The sequence below is a fragment of the Tyto alba genome, unplaced genomic scaffold, assembly GCF_018691265.1.
Source record: "Tyto alba isolate M040663 unplaced genomic scaffold, T.alba_DEE_v4.0 Super-Scaffold_26, whole genome shotgun sequence".
Taxonomy (NCBI): Eukaryota; Metazoa; Chordata; class Aves; order Strigiformes; family Tytonidae; genus Tyto; species Tyto alba.
This window is the reverse complement of record NW_024881300.1, coordinates 11592858-11616292: the sequence shown is the minus strand read 5'-3', so window position 1 is coordinate 11616292 and position 23435 is coordinate 11592858. Positions and strand designations below refer to the sequence as shown.

The window sequence follows — 23435 nt, the reverse complement described above, 5'->3', positions numbered from 1 at the left end:
TCTAGGACCTTTTGGGCCGAGTCTGGACCTTAAAGCACTAAACACATTTTAAGGAACCAGGCTTCCTTTTAGTAGTGTCGCAATAGTAAATGCCTACCCCAGAACACTATGTGGCTAATACAGGAGCTTTTGTGGGTACTGTGTACCATCCCTTACCCACAGGATTTCTCTCACTTGGTGATTAGCAAGTCACTGTAAGCCTGTTCTTGAAAACCTCATGAAATTAGGCCAGTTGACTTTCTAATGGCAATAACTCTGGATCCTCAACCAGTCTTACTATCGGATTGGTGTATGTCTGAGGGCTCCTACTGACAACCTTTGGCAAACGTACTAAGGCAGGCTAACACAGGGTCTGGTTGATCCAAGGTTACTGCCTTTCTAGCAGAGTCAGAGGAAGTGCAGCTGTATCCACACCTCAGCTGTCCAGCTCACAGCCTGGTGTACTTCTATAAACTGCTGATTGAAGTAGGCTGGTGCTGGTGTGCCTGACTTTGGGCTGCAGTCTCCTAATGAGACATAAAATCCAATCCACCTGTGTTTGTTTTCCAGCAAAGTAACATAGCCAAGGTGCAGTAATGACTCTGGTGGGTTAAATTGCTTCTATTGTTGGGTCAGCCCTTAGCTTCAGTTAAAAATTAAGAAGTTGGAAAATCTTATTCAAAAAGCAGTTACTACATTCAAAGCAGAAGAATGTGTTCAGCTGCATTCTCCAGGGGCTTGGATTCAGTATAATTCAATCCTTTGGACTGATGCTTATTGCCCTTATTGATGACACCGAGCTGGGAGAAATGACCAGTACGTTGGAGGGCTTGGAACTAAAAATGATCTCTGCAAACTGAAGATGATAATACCGGGGAGTGCACTGTATTTTTCCACTACGACAAAGGGCCAAGTACTGCATGTAAGCAGAAGTAACCAGCCTCACAACTAGAGAGAAGGGAACAACTGCTAAGTATCAGTAAAAGGTACAGATGGTATTTGGAAAGTGCATCAGCAATGGCACCTTAATGTGAAAAAGGCAAGCACTGAACAGAAATACCTTAAGATGTGCATGTCTCTAAGATGTGGAGAATAATCCTTCCACTCTGATTAGCACTGTTGGGCCTCAGCTGGAGTCCTGGGTCCCGTGTGCACACCGCAGTGTACCAACGGGGTACAGTCCAGAGAAGAGCAGTGACTGTAATCAGCTTGCCTTGAGAATAAGACCTATCAAGAATGAAGGAATTCAGGTCACTTAACTGAAATAAAGGAAAACTGAGGAGACATATGATAAGTCTCAGCATATATAAAAGAATGCTACAAAGAGGATTTAGACAATCTCTTCTGTACAGGGCTTTAAGTTACAGTGAGGAATATTCAGGTTATATTTTAGGGAAACCTTTGTACTAATAAAGATACTTGAGCTGTGGAATAGATAGTCCCAGCAAGTGTGCTCATTAGCATTGGGATTAAGCCTTGTCAGAAGCTCTCCTGGTCATGAAAAGAGCACATGAAAAAGAGAAAAATGTAAGAACAAATGAAAAAAAAAATGGAGTTGGTAACTCGGGGGGGAAAAAAAGCTGTGAGGACTAAAATACGTGGAATTCTCTGGCTCAGAGAGATGACTGGGAGACGTTGCAGAGCCTGTACCTTTTAGACCACATTGACCCAAATTTTAGGTTTTTGGCCTGTATCATGCACAAAACAATCTTTGTAGTATTCCCACAGTATAGGATTAATGTGCATACACAGAAACACTTGAAGGAGAACATGATGTCTAAAATATTTCACCTGTTCATGGCTTGTACACAAACATACCTGAATTGGAATAGTGTCCCACAGTTAAACTCCCAATAGACTTCACTGTCATGTTTAAAAAATAAATTGCCCTTTATTTAAAGGGCCAGCTTCTGCTCACTGACTGACTGTATTTCAGAGAAAGAAAAAAGAAATAGTAGCAATCTTTTATTATTTTATAAAGCCTCTGTTATTTGGAAATGCAGTATAGTTGTCTATTTATCTGCCTTGTATAATGCATATGTTTGAAGGTAAATTGACATCTGTTTTTATTATTTATATAATTTTAAAAGGTATTTGAATGTGAACCATGTTCTACAGCTGGGTGGTGTAAAAGAATCGTTACCATACTCTTACCCATAGTTGCTGCACAAACACTTTTCTGGTTGCTTGCACAATTTAATCTTGGATACTCACGTAGGAGAAGCGTAACATCTTTACTTTAGCAAAGGAGTAAACTTCTGTATTGAATTTTTGGGAGATTTGTATTATACCTGAAACTTTTGCTTCCATTAATCTATTCAGTGCCTGTATATGTCAGTGTAAAATACAAGAAAATTCTGGATTTTTCTGTCATAATTAGAATAACTACCTTGAAAAGTTACTTCTCAATTACAGACAGATGTATTTGTGAGCTAGAAACTGTGCCTTTGTTTGTCCCCTACTTCATGCAGCTGTCTTCCAAGCTTCTTTGCACATTCAGGGAACTTCTGAATGGCAATTGTATAATGGTATATTTGTGCCAGCTGTCTGTTTTGTTAGGAAGTATTAGTGGTTTTTTGCTTTCATAGTCAGTTGAGTTTATTCAAAGGCAAAATAAGTTGATAAATCTGAATGTTAAAATGCAAACTTAGCATCTTAAGCAATGCAGATGAAGAACAGATTGTTATGTGGTATGGCTATTTCTGTTTAAAAATGAAGTGTAAGTGTTTCTTAAATAATATTTCGGTGTCATACAATTTTCTCTTGACGGCATATGACCTTTGGTCTCCTGCAGAGCCCCTGAATAGCTTCCCTGGCTGCACACTTAGAGATGGGAGCTGTGAGACCATGGGGTCGTCTTCTTGTGGTATTCATGGGAGGTGTCTTGGAGACTGGGGCTCGTTTGCTTGTCGCTGTTTGCCAGGTTACTATGGCTATTGATGTGATAAAGGTGAAGTCTGTATTTCTGTTATGTTATTGATAGGCTGGTAAATTTTACAATACAGAAAACTTAATATGTTTGCAGGTAATAATTGCTGAGATGGTTTCTGATGTTTACATTGTGTAAAGCCATCTTTCAGTGTAGTTGCCTGTGATTTTTAACAATTTGTTTTCTAATTCCCTTTGAGAAATTACTTTCTTAGATAATTTCTTTAGTCCTGAGGGTGTTTGTGCAATAACTGTGTAATGAACACTGCATGACAAAAGAATTGTGAATGAAGTCACTTGTTCTCATCACAGTTTTTTGAATTTGCATCTGTTTACACTTTGAGAAATATCTAGTGATCTAAAACTTAAATGTGAGTGTGCCAGTACCACTTGCTGTGCAGAATTAGAACTACACAACAGGAATTGGAAATTGCTGCTCTGTTGGTGTCTGGAGAAGGCTCTGTTGACTTAAGGATCAGTGCTTTTGGTATAGCAGGATCTTTTCTTTAGCCCTCATGGAGCCAAAATTTGCAGCAACAAGAAAGCTATAAAATAGCAGGTTGTGAAAATTGGTTGTGGTACTGAACACTTTGTCTGCAGTCTCCTGTGTTGGTCAGAGCTTCTGTTTTCCTGCTGTCTTACTGTGTGAGCATTGTAAGGAGAAGCATTAGCAGGATCAGGTCAGGAGGGAGATCACCTCTTAATGGAGGAAAATGAAGTGAGAGTGTGACTGGGGAAGTTATGGAAATAGATGAAGGGACATGTCCCGACAGACAAGTCTCATGGATCTGTGCTGTGCATTACAATTTTTTCTTCTACTTTCAACACTTACAAAAATAATGGAAACAATAATATTTCCCTCTCCCTACAAAATGGTTAAAGTGTCTTTATCCTGTCTTTTTAGTTGCCAAATAATACACATTTGGGCCAGGAAGTCACATTCGCTATCAGCTTCCCATCAGTGTGCCAGCTCGCAGGACGCTGTTTGAGGCCGTGATTAGGACCTGGCAGCCTGATAGTGTCATCATGAGCATGTTGTCTCGAAATAAGGATGAACACATCACCCTACAGGTGAGCACGGCATTCCGGGCAGTAATAGCGTAAAGGTAAATCAGTGCCAGTGAATAGTTAGCCCAGAGAAACATTATCTTAAGAGTAGGAATTTGAACCAAAAACATGCTAAGCACAAAAACTTTGGAATTTGTTTTATGGACACTTACAGATCAGATCCTTTGCTTAAGATACTGACCACACAACCATGGTATCCCATTGGATTTCAAAGGAATTTATTGCCAGTTACAGTGAAGTATAGTCTGCTATACAGAACAGGATGAATACCTACCCTGGTGTCCTAATTAGCTGTGGTCACGAGTGGCCGATTCTGTATAGTTCAGACTCTGCCAAGCAAGGTGCCTGTAGCTGTTCTAATGATGTCAGACTCTCAAAATAACATTTTATACATACCACTGAATGTGTCAGCTAAATTGGTTTGAGCTGTCAGTGTAGAGGTGATATATCAGATTCTCAACCATTTGAAGAACCCCATAATTCTGTCCAAGATAGATGCAGGACAAAATTCCTCTGAATGAATTATGTACTACTGTGATTACACCCCTACCAGTGTTTGGGTTGTCTAGTTTCAGTAGCACCTGAAGTATCTTTATACTACCTTGTCTGTGCAGAGTAAATGTACCCTAAATGTAAACAAATGCTTTATGATTGAAGGTACAGGTGATGACTTTTCTTTCTTACTACTTTGTGAATTATTCACAAGGTTATTCAGGGATTCTTAGTGGTCTCGTATAACCTGGGTGATGGAGACTATTCTGTAAGCCTTCCCTACTACCACATTGATAATGGTGAATGGCATCATATCACACTGGAGAGAAATGAAAGTGAATTTACTCTTTGCCTTTATGAAGGAGGTGGGAGGAGAGAAATTCTGAAAGCAGCAGGAATATACAAAGAGATTGTGATTGACCCCAGCAGCTTCATCCTTGGAAACACCTACCCATTCAGTCAAAACAAGAGTTTTCAAGGTGAGGAATTTTTGATGTCACTGTTCAGAATATCGACCTGTAAAAACAAAGGTTTATTGATACTATGTGGCCACTTTGTGAGAAGCTTTCTTGATTATGTAGAGCCCAAAGTAAACAGAATCATTGCATGACACTTTGCAAAAGGGACAAATAATCTGTTCTGGCTAGGAAAAAGGTACAGCAGGGAATTACGGGCAAATACTGTTAGCTGCTGGACTTGGAACAAAGATGGTAACCTCTTTACACAACTGTATGTAGAGTATTTGTAACTGGAGATCCACAAGCTTCTCCCAGGTGTATTGTGGATGGCTCATTGCATTAGATACACAGATGTGGTTCATTGCATGGTTCTGTCCAGTCCATTCGGCAGCTGTCCTTCCCTACCAAATACAACTGTCCCTATGCTGAAGAGATTATTTCCATTTTATATGTGTATTGCATAGCACACAACAAACTCTGGTTTATTACCTTTATGCACTACTTTTATACTGTTGGATTTTACAGTCACTCAGCTGAAGCATTAACTAAAATTAGAAATGGTTTCTTGAATTAGAGCTAGCAATTTAAATTTTTAGCAACTGAGTGGATGAAGTCATGTTGTCTGTTAAAAAACAAATCAGTTTTCAGCCTGGAAATTGAATAGTAACACAAAGGAAAAATATAGAGAAACGTAAAGTTAAGATATCTGTAACAGCTTCTTACTCTGTCCTCAGTTGGCAGCTCATACTTCCCCTAAAATCATGGTATAAGTAATGCACAGTTATGCAGCACATCTTTTATATTGACAAGGAAGACACACACGATAACATGGTTAAATGCACCTGGCATCTGTCTGTCACCTCTCTCTCTCCTGTGCCTTTCACCTCTTTAACCAGAGCCTAGTAAATCAATTTGAAACAAGGTGGTAATATTTTCACCACATAAAAGTATTTCTGTGAATGACACAAAAGTGCAGGGAGAAAATGTATATGCATTAAATAGAATAACAAATTACACCATAAGTGTATCACAAAATTATTTAGAAAAAGATTGTTTCCTATTGTTTCACTGGAAGTATTGAAATAACTAAAGTTTGTACTGAGAACTAGGGACCCGATTTTGAATTTTTATTTATGGGAGTAATAGTATTTGGTTTTAAGTAAATAGATTAAAGAAGTCAAATGGTTACATGAAGATCATTTTAATTAGGGCAATTAATGTTGCTGTTAAGCAGCTGAAACTTTAAGGGCTTTGAAGTTATAAAATACACTTAATTTATCAAGGTATATGCTTTTATGCTGAGCATCTTGTGCATACAAAATTAATGCCACACATCTTCAGCACAAAATTTCTGTCAGTGACACAAGGCTGTGTCACCATTATTTGTGGTTTGCTGTTCTATAAAGGTAAGCTGTAAACTACAATTAAAAATCAACCAAATGCAATTTATCCTGGTACACATTGAAGAATATAACAGATTTTCCACAATATTTTATATTTTCAATAGAAAAATTCATGAAGGGGTATGTGTTCTGCTGTGTTGAACACAAGCAGATAGGTAAGACAAGCAGCACTTGTTTTTTGTGGAAACCCTGGGAATCTTGATCAAAACTTTAACAAATTCAGTCAAAAAATGGAGAACAATGCTATGAAAGTTTAGGTAAGCTCAGTCCTAGATTTAAACTTGGGTAACTTGGGTCATTTGTTAAACATAAACTGCCAAATCTTACAGCTGCTTCAAATCATTCTTGCTGAATGGCTTTTCAAACAGTCTCTTTGTGCCTTGTCTCAGGATGTATGAAGGATGTCAGATTTAATAACTACAGAATCCCTCTGGACACTCACGTGAAGGAGCTGGTGTCAGTATTAAGTGCTCAAGGCGTCAAAGGCTGTTCTTCAGAGGCTTGTAGGAATAACCCTTGTAACTGGGAATTTATTTGTATTGATTTGTGGTTGATGCATGAATGCAGGTAATTGGTGGAAATAAAAGCACAAACCCCTCCAGATTCAGGTGGGAGAGGGTGGATGCTGAAGAAGTGTGCAGCCAGAAGGCTGCCACTGACAATCTCATCAGATCAGCTGAAGCCCAGTGAAACACTGAGCTAGATGCCTGCACTGGCGTCAGGTTACTCAGAACTCAGTCCTTTTAGGTACTACCCTTGGCTGGTGTGAATCAGTGTTATCTCCATTGATTCTGTAACAGTTTTGGCTGCCTGTCTTAATTGGAAACGTTTAAAGAATAGCAGCAAATCCAGAATGTTTGTAACCTGTGGAAACCTGTGACACGTTCTGGTGAGGGGCAGGAAGGAAGGTGTGAATACACACCCCAGGCGCAGTGATGCAGCGGGAAGGGAGCAGCTGCCCCGCCCGGCGCAGGGCGCACCGCCGGGTACCGCCGGCTACCCCAGTTCCAGTCCCGAGGTCCCCTCGATGCTGCTCCACAGAACCACGCTCGGCCGTGCAGCTGCTCTGTAGGAGCCTGGTCTCTAATTCACTGCATTATCAGTTTATGGTATCCAGTGGTTTGAGGTCTTACTTACAGAGTTGGTAACACACTGGTAAACAAGTTTCTAGTCACATAATGTTCAGTATTTGATGCTGAAGCTTTACAACTTGTCAGTGTGTAAAATGCACCTAAGGGTTTAAGAAAAATGTTTAAAACCATGGATGCTAAGGCAAAATGCACCTGATTTTTTTTTTTTTTCCTAGTGACATGTATGTGTAATTTCCCAGTTTGTCTTGTGTCTTCTTCTGCTTCATTTCTGTGTAACTGTATCTGTTACTGTCAACACATTGTTACTTAAGTGCTACCCCTTGTATACATTTTCTCCTACAAAGTTTAACTCAATACAGTAAATAAGTCTCTGAACAGCACCGGGGTCAATCAGTTCTTTAACAACTTCAGAGTTGTACTTTAAAGGGTATTTTAAAATGCTCTTTAAAGGCCTTTTCTTCTGTAGATGATGTTCACTTGTAACTACATGGAAGAGTGCAAAAATCAAACATTTGCTGAAAAGCACAAAACTACATCCTTGTGGGGTCTGCCTGCAAACAAGTGCTGCTGCACGCCCACAGAGCGGCTGCTGTCCAAGCAAGCCATCCTGCAGCACTTCAGGATATAGATGTTTTATTTGTTTCTGAATGACGTTCTGTTTTGCTCCCGTGTGTTCACACAGCTCTGCTCAGTGCTGGGTTCTGGAGGGCTCACTGGAAGGCTCGCAGAGGTCCGGAGGGAGGAGTTTACCATGTATCTGCACATCATGAGGCTTTGGATGACATCAGAGAAAATACCCTCAGCTGCAGTGAAGAAGGAGGTGCGGAACAAGACCAAGTAAGGATCACTGTGTTACATTACAATTAAGAAGGGACTGGTGGCTCACTATTGCTATTGAAAACATGTTATGCTTTTCCTTTACAAGTGAGGACCTTTGCCTTTGTTCTGCTGATTCATTACTGCAATTGATAGATGAATTATTTGCAAGATGAGGTACATAAGGGTGCATGTTTCTTAAGCAGAGATAAGTGCCTATCAATTTTTAATTTGTCTTAAAACAAGTGATCCTCTGTGCATATTTTAAAACGCTTGTAGAGTGAGATTAGCAGTAAAGAACAAACAGCTGATGTTTTTGGTTTCGTGGCTCGGGAGCCGCTCAGGTTCTCTGTGGTAATCACGGCTGTAGCACTGAGGGCTTGAAAGAGCCTGATGTGAATTGTTCTTCACAGACAGTCCTTTCTGAAGACTGTTTGTAACAGCGGTTACCCACACTTGGCTTGTGAAGAAAGCAAGGTACTACATTTGTTCCTCTCAAGCCCTAAAGCACGTGGTAGTTTCAGAAGAAACTTTCTGCATTTTCCTGCATTTTCCATTTGGAGAGAAATATACTAGTGAACACAAGCTGTGTTTATACTTACACTAGACCTGATTATACCCAAACCAGGTAATATTAACGTTTCTGCTAGCTGTTTTCAGGATTTCTGCATGTTCAGTTTAAGGCTGAACTTTGAAAGTAAACTGTAGATATCATAGATGAGTAATTTAAACAGATTATTTGCTGACCCAGAGATGTTTGCCATGTTTAAAAAAAGGTAAGGAACTTTATTGCCGCCTTTGAAACTGTACATTTCATGGATTCACAAGGTGGTGTGACTCTGCAGAGGTAATGATAGGGCACTAATGAGATGGGTCAAAAAAAGCCAGTGATTTAAAAAAAAAAAAAATTAAATGTGATCTGTCCCAAAATTCCAAATATCTTCAAGAATTTTTAGTTATAAATTATAGAGTGTTTTACAAGGCCACCTGAGAAAACATTCTTATTTGTAGAGTATCCTTAATTTCTTCATGAATTAGTATGAACTTAATAAATACAGGGACATTTTCCATGTGATAACAGACAGCTGTAAGCATAAATCCTATTTACCTTAATCAGATTAACTTCCTCTGCAATACTTCGCATTTTTACACTCAGAAGGTCTATAGATTGAGGAAAACCACAGTTACTGTATGACATGTTTAATTACTTTTGGAGAGCTCTTAAACTACACTTCTTATTTTAAGCAGAGGAATCAAATTAGTGACTTGATGATCTTTACCTGAGGCCATTACTCTGTCTTGATAAAATGCTGCTCGGAGTGAAGTCTCTATGGGTTCTGTATAGGATTGCTAGGATTGCAGGTAAAACTTTCCAGTGTTCTTTCTAATACCTAATTGTTTGTCTAGATTGAAAAAAAGAAAACAAAATACAAGGGAGTTTTGTCTTTGTAATGTTAGCGGAGGGTAGGGCTAGGGGCACAAGAGGCTGTCTTATTAAGGAGCTTCTGCACCTGAAATAAATAAAACTATCCCTCAGAGAAATTAGGAGTTCATAAAAACTGTAGTAGATTAGTGCACTGTTGAGTATAAACTTAACACAACTGAACACCAAGTGTTGTTAAAAGCCAGCTCTGAAGCTGGAGGCAAGGAGCGACTTGGGTTTCTGGACTGCCAACTAAGTGGTATATAACCAGAAAAATGACGTCTTTTTAATGAACAACTAATAGCAGTGAAGGATGACTTTAATATCACCAAGTTCACTGAAGGGACGATCCTTAAATCTGTATTCGGACAAACTCGTGTTTAAATTTTGTACAATGAATAGTTGCCATTTTTATTGATTGTACTGTAGCCATGCTATGATAAAATGCTCACAGTGGGATCATGCTGTAGTTTGCGCTTACTCAGAACACGCCTAAGACAGGCAGCAGTGCTGTAAGTCTCCCATTGTTCATCACTAACAATATTTAGTCTCTGGAGGAATGGAAATAAGCAGTTATTCTGTTAGAGTCGTGTCCCAAACCCTGGTCTAGCCGCTTACATGGCTTCTTGACTGCAGGTGGGGATTTTTTTAAGCAGTTCTCTGTCTCTGATTTGGAATTCAGCAAAGCTCACCAAGATTACCTAGGATAATCTCTCATAAAATGGTTATGCACAGTGCAGCATGTGAGAGAATAAAAGTAATCTTTTGGAGAGTGGTGACTTGACAGATCTGTCATCGATGGCTGCTATTCAGGTGAGTAGCATGAGCAATGCAAATCACTGCCTGTTTGCTGTAATGAATTCTGTCTCACACAGCTTGTCAGCATTCTTCTTTGGCCTGTACATAAGTCTAGAGACACAACCTCTGGAGTGTAAGAAGGTGAAGGATGCTGTAGGACAACACTTCTTTCAGCTGGCATAAAGATTCTGATCGGTTAATGCAATTAGCATGTATGGTAGTGGTAGCTTTAGTGCCAGAAGTTGCACTTCAGGAACTGTGGAAGAATTACAGGGCAGCATCAACTGCTGTTGCACTAGAAGGCGGTTGGTTTGTTTGTTTGTTTTGTAATAGGTAGTTACTTGGCTTTTACAATCATGCCTCTTCCATATAACATAACTAGCTATTATTGCACAGATGATAAAATTTCAACAGAAATCACAGTAGCTGTTTGAACTAGTAATGCAGAAAGATTTCTTTTGACATGCTATTTGTGAATAGCCTTTCTCACTTTTGTTGCCACACTCGGTATCAGTGTTTAATGATGATAAAATATTCAGAGCTGGATTCAGAGCAAAATTTGGGGCATTTCTGTCATTTTTATTTAGCTTCTAATATGGAATTAGACTTGATTTTGAACATAGCTATAGTAGTGCAGGCTGCACAGGTGCTCCTCATGCATCCTCATCTGCTTAGCAGGCTTTGGCTTTCTTAAGGTGGCAGAGTTGGTTGAACAAGCACATCCTTCACATTCACACCAGATGGACCGCCTCGGGATTGTTCTTTCGTTATTTCCACTAGAACGTGAAATTTTGAGACCTACAGAGGATATTAATTTAACATGAATGGTTTCTCACTCCAGGATGCATACAACATGGCAGAACTCCAGGTGTCTATTCAAACCAGCCCAGTCTATTCCCTCTACAAGAAGAAAGAAAACCCCACAAAACTGAGCAGTTTCTTTAGCGACGTGTCCCAGAGCTCGCAGGAGCAGACCAAACCATCAGCGCCTACAGAAGCCCTTTCACTAGCCCGGGCTTGGGTCAGCACTTGCCCGCTGTTGCAGGCCGTCACCCCGGCGCCGGGCCCCAAGGCTCACCGAGGGCTCAGCACCCAAGGGGAAGGCTGGGGTGCTGGCAGGCTGAGGGTATAGGGTGTGGGGACCAAAGTTTGAGAAACTAAGTGAACTGTACTCACATAAAGATGCAGAAGACCTGTAGACTACCCACTCTACCATCTTCAAAGTTTTGGAAGCAAGCACGAAGGACAGTTTTTCATGCTCCTGCTACCTACTACCCTCTGTCCCCCCTTTTTTTTTTCCTGTTATGATAGGCGGTCAAATTCCCACTAATGAGCCACACTTCACATCTAACTGAAAAATTTAGAAGTAGGATCTATTCTTGGGGCATTCTGGACCTTTACATTTGGGGATATAAACTTTCTGGAAAGAAGAAAATGAGAACTTGGGCTGCTTAGTCATTCACATACAGTGCTTAAGAAATAGATTTTTTTCGTCACTAAGGTAATAAAGGACTCTCTGAGAGATCCTATGTACTTAAGCTAAGGTGGTGCTCAAAGCATGAAGCAAACATGCTGTGTGTACTGTTTTCAGTAGGAGCTTTAGCAGTTATTTGAAGAAAAAAAGCACAATGTCTTCTTGTGGAAATAGTGTCCATGTTTGTATTATATCCATCTTGTTTCCCTCACTGAGCCTGAGCTACAGCAGCTGCTCACTGAGCATAGTGCAGAGGAGAGTGTGGATCCAGGCAAAGGACTGAAGGAGGATGGACAGTGGTCTTTAGTTGCAACTTAATGAAATCCCTTTACGCTGCCATATAAATGCAGAAACTGAATTTAGGCATAATGCATCAAGTCAGCAGCTTGCAACTAATACTTTCCTTAATTAAAAGGCCAGGTTTTCTAACATACTAGTCTCAAAGGTTACTAGTTAGGAATTTCAGTAGCAAACACCACAGTTCACCATAATCGCGCATTCCTAATGGTCTCTTAAACTGAGGACCAGCCTGAGCCACGTCATTTGCATCTACACTCCTGTCCCTCAGGTTGTGCTAAACCTCCCTTCATAGAAGCTGTGCAAGAGTGGGGTTGGAGAGGCTGGAGCTTGGCTGTTTTAGTAGAACTGCTGACTCCAGTTGTAGCCAGGTAATGCCCTGCCAGGAAGAGCTGACTGGGGAGAGATGCGTTTGCAGTGAAGAAAAAAACCCACCAACCTTTGGATGTTGTCCAAATACCTAGTGTCTTTAGGATGTCAGAAGACTGAAGGTCTTTCCTGTATCCAAAAAAGAACTTCACCCACCACTGGGACTAAAACTAAAACCCTGTGACAAACAAAACTCTGCAAAAAGTCTAATAATGCAAAGATGGTAATTTTTCAAAACCCAGGAATGACAGCACATAATAATGCAGGCCTCCCTCAGACACATTTTATTAGAAAGTCATGATCAACTGGGGACAGAGACACACATGGGAAAACTAAGAGCAGTTGCAGGGGGTGGAATATTATGCTCCAAATATCAGTCCCTTTTTCAGACCACTTAATGTCCAGCCAGTAGTCCAGATTTTTTTTTAAACTTGACGATATTTGGAAGAGAGAAGGCTCCATAAAATTATTTTTGATTTCTTTTTTTAAAATTGATGTAATTTATGTATATCAAGTGCAGCAAGAACACAATCTCATTCTGTGCTGTTTCTTTATATATTTTAATATATAAATTATATATAATTATCAGCTGATACTATGAATATATCCTGTAGATTCTAAGATAATTTCTTTCGTTATCACAAAGCATAAAACAATGTATTGTAAAAGACACTAAAACTGCTTTGCTTACAGTTGCATTTGTAGCTTGTTTTGGGAAGTCTGGCTTTTATTTTCATCCATATATTAAAAAAACATAAACGAAAAGGTCAGTGCAGTCTGCAGGCTAGATTAATTTGCACATTTCCAAAATGAGAAATGTTCAAACAGTATCTTGTTCTTATGTGCATCTGCCACGCATTTTGGAAAATCTTGAGCACACAATTAACCAATGGTTACACACTGCAAATGATGCAGCATTTTCACATGGAAAAGCTAAATGCCATTTTTACCCGTGCCTAATAGTTTTGATTCACAGATGTTATGTAGTCTATGATTTTGTAATTTTACTGATACATTTACCTGTAAGGAAATGTAGGCGACAATATCTTACAGTGTTCACGGGACAGGTATGTCAGCTTCTGTATTTCATTAGCATAGCAGTCACAAACAGGATATGGAAAATGAAGTAAATATAGATTATGCACAAAAATCTATTTCTTCCCCAAACAGCAGTGATTTTCTCTACATACCTTGTGTTCTTTCCATAACTATGGATACGCTGTCATTTTGGCTGGTTTTAATTTAATTTAGCTTGTAAGCTCCTTGGGGCAAAGATTGTCTGGATTTGCCTGTGAAGTGTGATGCGTAGCTAAGGCACCATATAAATAATAAACAAGCCTTCTGTATATGATGTCTCTTCCTTGCATATATTGTAAGGTAGACTAAAGTTTGGACTTTGAATTATTTCTCTCTCAGCTTAGATGAGATACTTCCCCAGACATGCATCATGCACGCTGCTCTGTCTGAAAAGCTGAGGGAAGCTGCAGTTGATTCTAACTGACCTGTGGACTCGAGCTCCAGTTCCACACTCGGAAGCCAAGTTACCGCTCCTGAGCATCCCCATGGGCTGCAGCTGCCTGGCGCCACAGACCAGTGCTTTTCTCCCATCTCCAAGTGCTTTTTGCGTAGAGCACGGTTGTGGTTTTTGCCACAGCCAATTTGTCAAAGGAGAAAGAAATCCTTAACTTTATGTTCAGTAGAACTAGTCAATTTGTTACCCATAGGGTTGTTCCCTATTCTGGCATTTTAGGTGCTGAGAAGCAACCGAGATGTAGGATGTGCCCTGTGATCCTTAATGTTCACAGTGTGCCACAGGACGTGTACTGGCACAGAAAGTAGATGGTCAAAAGATCTCCAGGCTCGATGGGCAGGACAAACTGCAAGGCACTAAAATACATCTCAAAACACTTCCGTTCCTCTCCTTCCTTTTCCTCCCCAGCCCATGATCTTAACTCATTCTCACATGAATACCAAGTTGAGGTTTGCACCAAACTGCTGTCAGCAGAGGAGTCAGTGGTGCTTTGCTCTAAATGCATCACAGTTAAACCAATTCCTGGGCTCCTGGGAAAACACTTGCCTCTCTCAACTTCCCTTCAAATACCGCACCTGCAGAGTCTTCTGTGATACAGAGGTCTCGGTCCCATGCACTTCACTGGTCACTGGGTGAGGGTGAGAGCAAGTCTGAACCCCGTTCCGCCGCTCGGTGCCTGGAGCTGCCTGGCACAGGCGCAAGCTGCGGAGCTCCCGCTGCCCTCCCAAACAGGCATCCTGGAAGCCAACCTGAAGTTTTTGTTCTACCACTGCTTCTCCCCCTAGTACAGCCGTGGCACTGGTTTGTAAACAAACATACTAACAACCTCAACCTCAGAGCTGCTTGTGTAACTGCAGCCGGCCATACGTTTTACAGAATATACAGTATAAGACAAAAGGTCAGAAAACATTTTAAAACTGCTGTAGGAACTTGTGTAGATACAATCTTAGTAATAGGACATACTCATTTGCAGCTGTCATGCCCTATTAAAACCTGCTTTTCTTCTTTCTAAGGATTATTAACTAGTTCACTTAATTTATGTTTTAATTGGCATGCTGCTCTTTTAATTACTGTGCAGTTTCTGAAATCATATCTTCACTTGTTCTGCATTCACACAGACATACAGACATATTTCAGTACCTCTAAAAAAAAGCTTATCGCAGTGTAGCACTGACATTGCTCAAGAACAGGAACAGCTGGCTTGACAACAGGAATCTGCAGTGTGTGAGGGGGGGCAAGAAAAAAAATGGAATCGAAATCATTGGGTCCCTAGGTAGTGGGATTTTCAGTAATCTGGTACTTTTATGAATCTACCATGTTCTTTATAGACTTTTAACATGTAGTAAGAACATTTTATTTAGTAACAAATATTTGTAAAGGTCTGAAATTTAAATAATCATGTGGATATTAGTATTTAATCTGTCTGCCTGTCAACTACATTAATATTGGTGTTTTTCCCCTTTTAAAGTAACATTCCAAGTATATAACATCTAGCCAAGCCATATGAATGCTGGTTGTCCTTAGGTCTGACTACAGGTTAGTACTAGCCACCAGAACACTCAGATTTATAAAACCTTACCTATAACAGGACATCCTAATTCAAATATAGCACTTGATACGTGTAATTTTTCCCTCCCAAAGAATGCGTGTTTCTTTTCATTTTGTAAGAATACAAAAGCTTACCAATGGGGAAACAAGCAGATCCCCATTGGTCAAAGCAAATTATATTGACGTAAATGGAGTAACTGCCTCAGTCTACTGACCTTGCTAAATTTAATGTGTGTTGGGTGATAACAGGTAGAAATCATGGCTGATACACCTTCACCTTGTAACAGAGAAAGGAAGTCCAGCAAGCTGTTAAAACACAAAGATGATTCAGAAAGTCAGTGATACATGCAATGTAACAAAGCTTGAGAAAAGTCAAAACTTTCTCTGCTGAAAAATACTTTGTTTTCCTCTGTATGGGCTGAAACAAAGGTGATTCCCTAACTGCACCTTTCTCAATCCATCCCAACATAAAAAACCAAAAAAGTGATCTTCAAATTACACAATTTATTTAGTATACAATAGTCATTACATCTCTTTACAACAACATATTATAAAATAACTATGTTAGATCCCACTGGCAGACATTGAAACAAATAATGAAAATATACTTATGGATCTCAAAGGCTCTTCTCCCCTAAAACATTCTGGCTACTCGGTAACATTTTGTATCTGCGATCTAATAATTCATACCACAGTTCCACTGATAATGCGCAGCTTCAAAGTCCTTGTGGACAGCAGGCAAGGCAGAGAGGAAGTCCTGATGGTGCCGTTCCCAGTGCTGGTTATTTGTAAGACTTCAGTAGAGGCACTGCCACGAGGGCTGCGCCGTACTCAGTGCAGTGACACGGTGGTGCCACAGCGACTGCTTGGAAATAAGGTGCAGCAGGATGATGTAGTTCAGGAACAGGTAAGAGTATTATTAAAAAACCTGCACATTTTTAATGCAGTGAATATAAACCACAGCAAGACACAGAGAGAGAAAATAATTACCAGACAGCTAAACCACCACCTACTTCCTAGACGTCTCGGACTGACCCCCCGCCTGTAGAAGAGGACACGTAGCCCTTCTCGCCACCCGCCCCAGGCCGCGCCCCAGACGAGGGGCAGAGGAGCAGCTGCTCCCCGCAGTGCTGTGCTGACACCTGCGTTGCTTCCCTCTGAGCTGGTAAGTGGTTTTGTTCCTTGGCATTTTCTGTTGTACCATTATAAAGAGATTGGTGTTCTCAACACCGTACTACATACATAGTCACTGAAAGACACCCTTCCCTTTAGTGATAAATCTTCCTGATACAGGAACTGCTGGGATTGTTCAGCAGTGTCACAACCTGTCTAGGCTTTAAAGACTCTGAACTGCAGGAGTTAAGCAATCTCCAAAATACTTTGTATCTAAAACTACAAATTTCTGGTGTGTTACTTTGGGGAGTGTTTGTGTTGCAAGAAGAAACTGTTGCTGCTGTGGTTCTGGATCATAACAGCCACTGGTTTTTATGCTTTCCCAAGACCAAGGTAGCTTGGGGTCTATTTTGTTTTAAAAAAAACCCCAGAAACAAAACAAAAACTTTTGCACTGGGTAGTTCCTACAAAAAGGTCAAATCTCTCCTTTGGCAACATTAGAGACTATTTTTGAAAAAAGTCTATTTAAAACTAATTACTGTTACAGTCAGGACTTCTTAGTCTCAGCTGTTACCTACAAGTAAATTCTGAAAATGACAGGGGATACCACTGGATCTGGGAATTTCTCATTTCAATCAGAGGAAAGCTACTGCACCTTCAAAGAAAGATACAACCACATTTTAAAGTAAGACGCTACAGCCTAGACATATTTTACCTTACGTGTGCTTGTTTTCAGTTACTGTAAGGCACTCATTGAGGAATTCACTGACCCATGCTTTCAGCAAGAACAGGCATGCATTATTACAGGCCTAATTAAAGTTTTAATACTGATTAAAATATTTTATTATTGTATTATGTTAAACTGCAGTGGTCTCCAACCTCATTAAGGGATACAGGCTAGAAATTACTCAGGAGTTTCAGTTGCTCAGTTTAACAACCCAGCTACTGTCAATGTTTGATTTAAATACAGTCTGATTAAAGCACACTTTCCTTTTGTGTTAGCATGGAAGTGCAGAAAGATGTTGAACATTGTTTAATGAGTATATACTGAATATAAAATTGTTTGAGCATCTGAAATAACCATCTCCATCTCTTCAGTAATTTAGCTTAGTACAACTGAAAAGGGAAAATACTTAAATTGTTTGGAATTGGAATACAGCTCAGTCGTGAAAGCTAATCTCATTACACATCCTGATTAAATTACATGTGGCATTTGCTCTCAGTCGCACTTTAAGTTTCCCATCATTAGAAATTAATTGCAGTGGTAATTATTATAACTGAGTTATTTGCACAGGCCACAAACACTCTTATAGGTGTTTAAATGTTAATTCAACATTGGCCTACAGGCACTTGATTATTACAATTCTGTTTTTCATATGAAACAAATGATCCTAGTAGATGTCTAATTAAAGTTGGAGAGTACTGTTAGACTTTCAATCAGATTTAATCTCTAATTTCAATATAAAACCAAAGCAGCACTAAAACACAGCAAAAGTCACGTGTTATCTACATAGCATTTAGAAAGTCAATACACAAAGTTCTAGCTGGTAAAAAGACAAAAGGTACAAACAAATCACAAAATTCTCAGGATTGAGGCCTGTCTTCACTTAATCTTCCAAGTCAATTTAAAATACCTGTAGTTTCCTTTTTAGGATAAAGAGCAGGGACATAATGATTTTCTGCTGAAATACATACCTTTGTATCTGAAATAATGTAAAGCAAAGCTCTAATACCTGAACATACTGTAAATACCTAATTTTCGTGATGATTTTAGAGATGAATATTTCTTTTGGAAGGTTGGGAGTGTTCAATTTTGGTATCCTACTGGAATTCACACGGGGGAGTAAACGATCCCCTGTAGTTCAGAAAGCAAATACAGAAAATAGTACTGTGAGAATCCAATATGAGAAGTTTGTTTTTTTGTTTGTTCTGAGCATTTTATGAGGATACAAACATGCAACATGTATCAAGCATGCTCCAACCTTTATTCTCATTAGAAATACATAACACTCCATCATTAAATCCTTAACATTATAAAAAAGTGTGTTTCTGTATCACAAAAAATGCTGGACAATGGATTAAGTTTTACTCTTCAAACTTATTTGCTGATTCTGCACTCACAGATTCTGCAGTCACACTCACAAGCTTGGAAACTCATTTTCGCATACATTCCCAAAGAATTCAAAAAAGAGGCACTGAAAGAGCACAAGGATCTGTCAAAGGGGATCAGATTGCAAGACAAAACTTAATTTTTGTGACCATTTTCAGGATTCACAAAGATAATGCTTACTCAGTATAGGTGCAGCATGGCCTGCTTTCATTGAATGTCTGTCATTTTATAGTAAAAATCCAAACTGCTGAGCAGAACTTCATAGGCTAGCAGCAGCGGTCATGCAGGCTGCTTGTTTTGTGTGTCTTCCAGTCAGTTAAAACTGGAAAACAGTTATATCCTTGGTATTCAGAAGGTCAGACTTGATAATCAAAATGGTCCCTGCTAGCATTTATGAATCTCTGAAAATTTTGACAACATCAAGAATGTTACCAAAACTAAACTGTCTAAAAAAATAAGTCACAGTAATTAAACAAGAAACCATCAATGTAAAATGTCTTACAAATGTAACATGTTTGTAAAATTCTGTATTTTCTAACGTGGGTCCTAACATTAAAATACTGAACTTGAAGCCATGGTTGAAAAAGTTATTTATGCTTAGCAAGTTTGTAAACATGGAATGTTTTGTTTTGAAACACTCTAGTGAAGTGTATGGTATAAGAAGGCAGGTTTTTTTTAATTTCCTCACAGAAGCGAGGATACAACGAAGGTTTCAAATCAGGTTCATTCTCTCCCAAACCATCCATGATCTGTAATGAAATTGAACAGATTTGTGAAATATCTTTAGTCAATTCACAGTTGCAGGCAATAACATGGAGCTAAAAACAGTCTCAACAATATATTCAGAGTGTCAGGCTGGCCAGATATCTTAACAGTGACTGTATGAAACACGTGGGAGGAGGAAAGTAACATTAAAACAGTAAGATTTATAGTATTGTCTCTATTATGGATAAAGCTGATTTGTCAGAGGCACGTAGCTGCTGTGGGTTATGCAGTCTGCTGCAGTTCTCTGTTAGTCCCAGAAATGCTTGAAAACTCCCCTGACACAATGGAGTAATACAACTGTCCACTGGTCTTGAGGGAACTGAAGCTGTCGAGTGATTTACACTCTGAAAGGGAACACTGTTTGTGTACTGCTAACCTGAAGCTCATCAGGAAGTGATGACTTATTTTGCCCAGGCTAAATTGTTTTATTATCAGACACCGTTCAAAGCAAGCAGTGTTCAGTTTGGCGATTCTGAGACTGTCCGATGGCTCCATTAGATTTTACTTCCCATGCTCACAATGAAGTGAAAACAACCCAAGCTACTTCAAATTGTAATTGTATTTCAAACAAGAAGCTAAGCAAAACGTATTTCCTTTATAAATCTTGTATATAATACTTACATGGCCATTAGCTACATCAAGTAGGTCACGTAACCGACAGCCTCTGCTGTGTCTTCTTTCGTAACAAATGCTGTCTTCTAGGATCACATAGTCTGTGCCAAAGGATTGCAGTATTCTGTAAACGTCTTCAGGAGATCTCTTGGCGTAGATCTGATAAATCTATAGAAGAAAACTCAGCTGTAAGACATGTGACATTACCAATATTACTTTGATTGCTCTTTCATGATTCCTTAAACCAGAAGAATTGAGATGGATGATCCATGTGATTTTAATTAAAAAAAAAAAAAAAAAAGCAGCTTTATTCAGTAGCCACTTTGAGTTTCTATGCCACTATGATGTACAATAGTGCTGCTGACCACAAAAACACTGGACGGTGTTGCTGTCTGTAGAAAGGCCTTCGCAGATGCATTATAGGAAAGGATACTTTGAAACAGGCTCCCCAGCTCTGTGTGGAGTTTCTCAAGATTGTTTCTACATAAATTGTCATGAAGGGAGTATCAGGCAAATCAGGAAAAGCTCCATGTGGGTTTAACAGCCCAACTGGACAGCAGGATCTATTAATGCCAACAGTACTCAAAGCAGTTCACTCAGTACTAGCTGGAGCACCTAGGTACAGTTATTCAGACGTACACCAGTGGCCAGAAGGGAGTCTGCAGATGCCCAAAGTACTATGAGTTTTGCAGAAGCTAAATTCTGGAACTGCATCTGAAAATAAGTTAGTTCAATGAGTAAAGCACATTATGTCATTTGCAATGTGCCATTAAAGATTGCATGTGCTTTCTGAAATGGAGCCACTGATATGGATAAGAATTAGCTTAAACAATCAGAATACTCTTACCTGTTTTGTTCTCTCTCTCAGATTCTTATCCTCGTAATGGGGATGATTAGTTAAGGTCCGTCCAGTGCACAGTTTGACTCCCGCTAATAGCTGCATGCTCCCAGCAAACACTGCTGTGTTTGGAGTGTTTGACCTAAACAAATGTTGATAAGTCTGAGGAAGTCTCTGTGGGGGCATTTTTGCATTGCTTGATACAGATCAGAAGGAAAAAAAAGACTGAAAAATTATTTTTCTGCCTCTATTCAGGGAGCAAACTGTTCGAGCAACTGTGTTTTCTTCAAATATGAAGAGGACAAATCACAGTAATACTCTCTAACTGCAAATAAAAAATTTACTACGCACTATGAGGAAATCTGGGGAAAACACGATCCTAAAAATTTCTAAGTATTTCCATATTTCATATATATCTTGGGTTCATGGCGTCTCTGAATATTTGTAAATTTCTATATCCTGATTCTTTTCATATTTCAAGAAACGTATTTTGACTTAGATTTGTGTCTGATATATAAGGTATTCTATATAAAATGGATTATTTAATCTGAATGCTAGAAGCTCTTGTTGCTGTCCTGGTATTCACCATTCACTTGGAATGAAAACTTTGTTATGTGAGACATTAATCCTCCTATTATGAAAACTGTGGGACAGGAATATGAAAAAAATCGCCCTAGTTGCAAAAAGTGGGGCAGGGGGGATGCAGAAGATGCCAGATAGAAATGCTGTCAGTTATCGGTACTGTGATCTCATCTGAAATTCAAAGCCAATGTCTGGAATTCTTATCTAAATAACAGTCTTGGTATCTCAGGATTGTTTAAATAGCCATAATGAAAAAATGATTTTTTGCTCACCTTCCCCCCAACAAGTTTACAATCTACGATATACGTAAAGACACAACAGAAGGGCATAACAAAAAGTAAAAATGCCAGGCCACAGAGACTACTATAATTAAGCTAATTGAAAATAGTTATAGTATACTTCAGTGTTTTCTAGCACTTAGCAGGCATACAACCATGAAAAGTTCTATAAAGACTAAAACAACGGAAAGCAGGACACATTAAATCATGTAAAATGAAATTCAAAAGGAATGTGAACAGTTGCCTAACATCCATGTACATGCCCACATGGCACCTACAGTAGTCACAGAACCGTGACACTTTTGGGAGCGCTTTAGGGAGCCTTTTGAAACTGCAGCTCTATATTCAGTCTTCTTTAAGCTCTATGATTGGCTTGAAAATGTTAAAAGACAAGTATTAGATTTTACCATTGTCTTTCAAGAGATTATGCTTAGCAAATAATTAATAATTACAAACCCTTTCTAAAAGGGCTTGTAATTATTAAAGGCACTGGTATATTAATCTCATCTAGGAAGGAAAGAGATAGTATTTTTAATAGGCCAGTTTAACTTTACTGATAGACTAGTTTTTCATCAGTTTATAAAACCAGTTTCATTTTAAAGTCTGAAAATATTTAATATAAATTAAAAACTTCTTTACTTAAAATATTTAAAGCCATAAGTGTAATGAAGTAAATGTTTCATTATAAGAAATTGATTCATCTTAGAAATTAGTATTATGAAAATGTAATGGCCCTGACAGGCTGTCAGCCAGGACTTATCCCTGAATCTGGAGCAAAGCACAAGTCTTTAGACTAAGCAGAAAAGAATGTGGACTAGAAGGACTTGGTGGATCTTAGACATTTAAATGAATATTATGATTCTCAAAGCACCTTCAACATGTTTCTGTGTTTATTCCTGGGCTGGGAAACTTCTAGTGCAAAAAGTCTGTTTCTGTGTTTGTTCAAGATTTGTTCAAATTTTATAATGCTCTGCAGTACCTATTTTCTGACTTGGCCTTATCAAGGCAATCCTGCACCTCTGATTCCTAAAGAGACCAATATAACGCAAACTTGCAGAATCAAACTTCCTTAAAAAAAAACCCACAACAAGTACCAAAGGCAAAATGACAAGAAAACAAAAGAAAACAACACAATCCCAAGAAACTGCATGCAGCCTCTTTTCTTACAAAAGAAATCTAGAGGAAATTGTGATAGTGCCCTTTTTCCATAATTTACTGGTAAAAATGCTTGTCGAAAATGTAGAAGATGCAAGGTTCAATTCCTCACCTTCCTAAAAGCATTCACTCTTGCCCAGAAGGGGTGAAATATAACTGAGTGCATTCTTTCTTTACCAGGAATTAAGAGTTTTGCCAACTCTTCCTCCTATACCTTACAAGCAGTGTAGTGACCCTCGCTTGCTTTTCAAAAAACTAGCTTACATGCCTTGGTCCTGGAGGGAGTTCAAAATCAGGTATTCCAGGT

The 23435-nt window shown here is 39.1% G+C and overlaps 1 protein-coding gene, 1 long non-coding RNA gene and 1 pseudogene across 6 annotated transcripts in view; 1 reads left to right on the top strand and 2 right to left on the bottom strand.

The window, feature by feature from the left end:
* LOC104356956 overlaps nucleotides 1–11588 on the top strand; it is a 62889-nt pseudogene extending 51301 nt beyond the window's left edge.
* Nucleotides 11015–14740, bottom strand: LOC122153876. Its single transcript, XR_006165716.1, has 2 exons — nucleotides 14703–14740; nucleotides 11015–14473 (listed from the first exon to the last, which is right to left on the bottom strand). It is a non-coding gene; the product is annotated as an uncharacterized LOC122153876 (long non-coding RNA).
* Nucleotides 14741–16159: 1419 nt separating this feature from the next.
* DPY19L3 (dpy-19 like C-mannosyltransferase 3) overlaps nucleotides 16160–23435 on the bottom strand; it is a 38758-nt gene continuing 31482 nt past the window's right edge. For 3 of the 5 annotated variants that reach the window (XM_042797334.1, XM_042797333.1, XM_042797335.1), the window contains 3 exons: nucleotides 21123–21255; nucleotides 20285–20443; nucleotides 16160–19647 (listed from right to left, as the gene is read on the bottom strand). In XM_042797334.1, coding sequence (XP_042653268.1) covers nucleotides 19486–19647; nucleotides 20285–20443; nucleotides 21123–21255 — 454 coding nt within the window. In that variant the 3' untranslated portion in view covers nucleotides 16160–19485. Of the gene's footprint in view, nucleotides 19648–20284; nucleotides 20444–21122; nucleotides 21256–23435 lie in introns of those variants that run through there. The other 2 variants (XR_006165714.1, XR_006165715.1) reach the window with 2 other exon arrangements.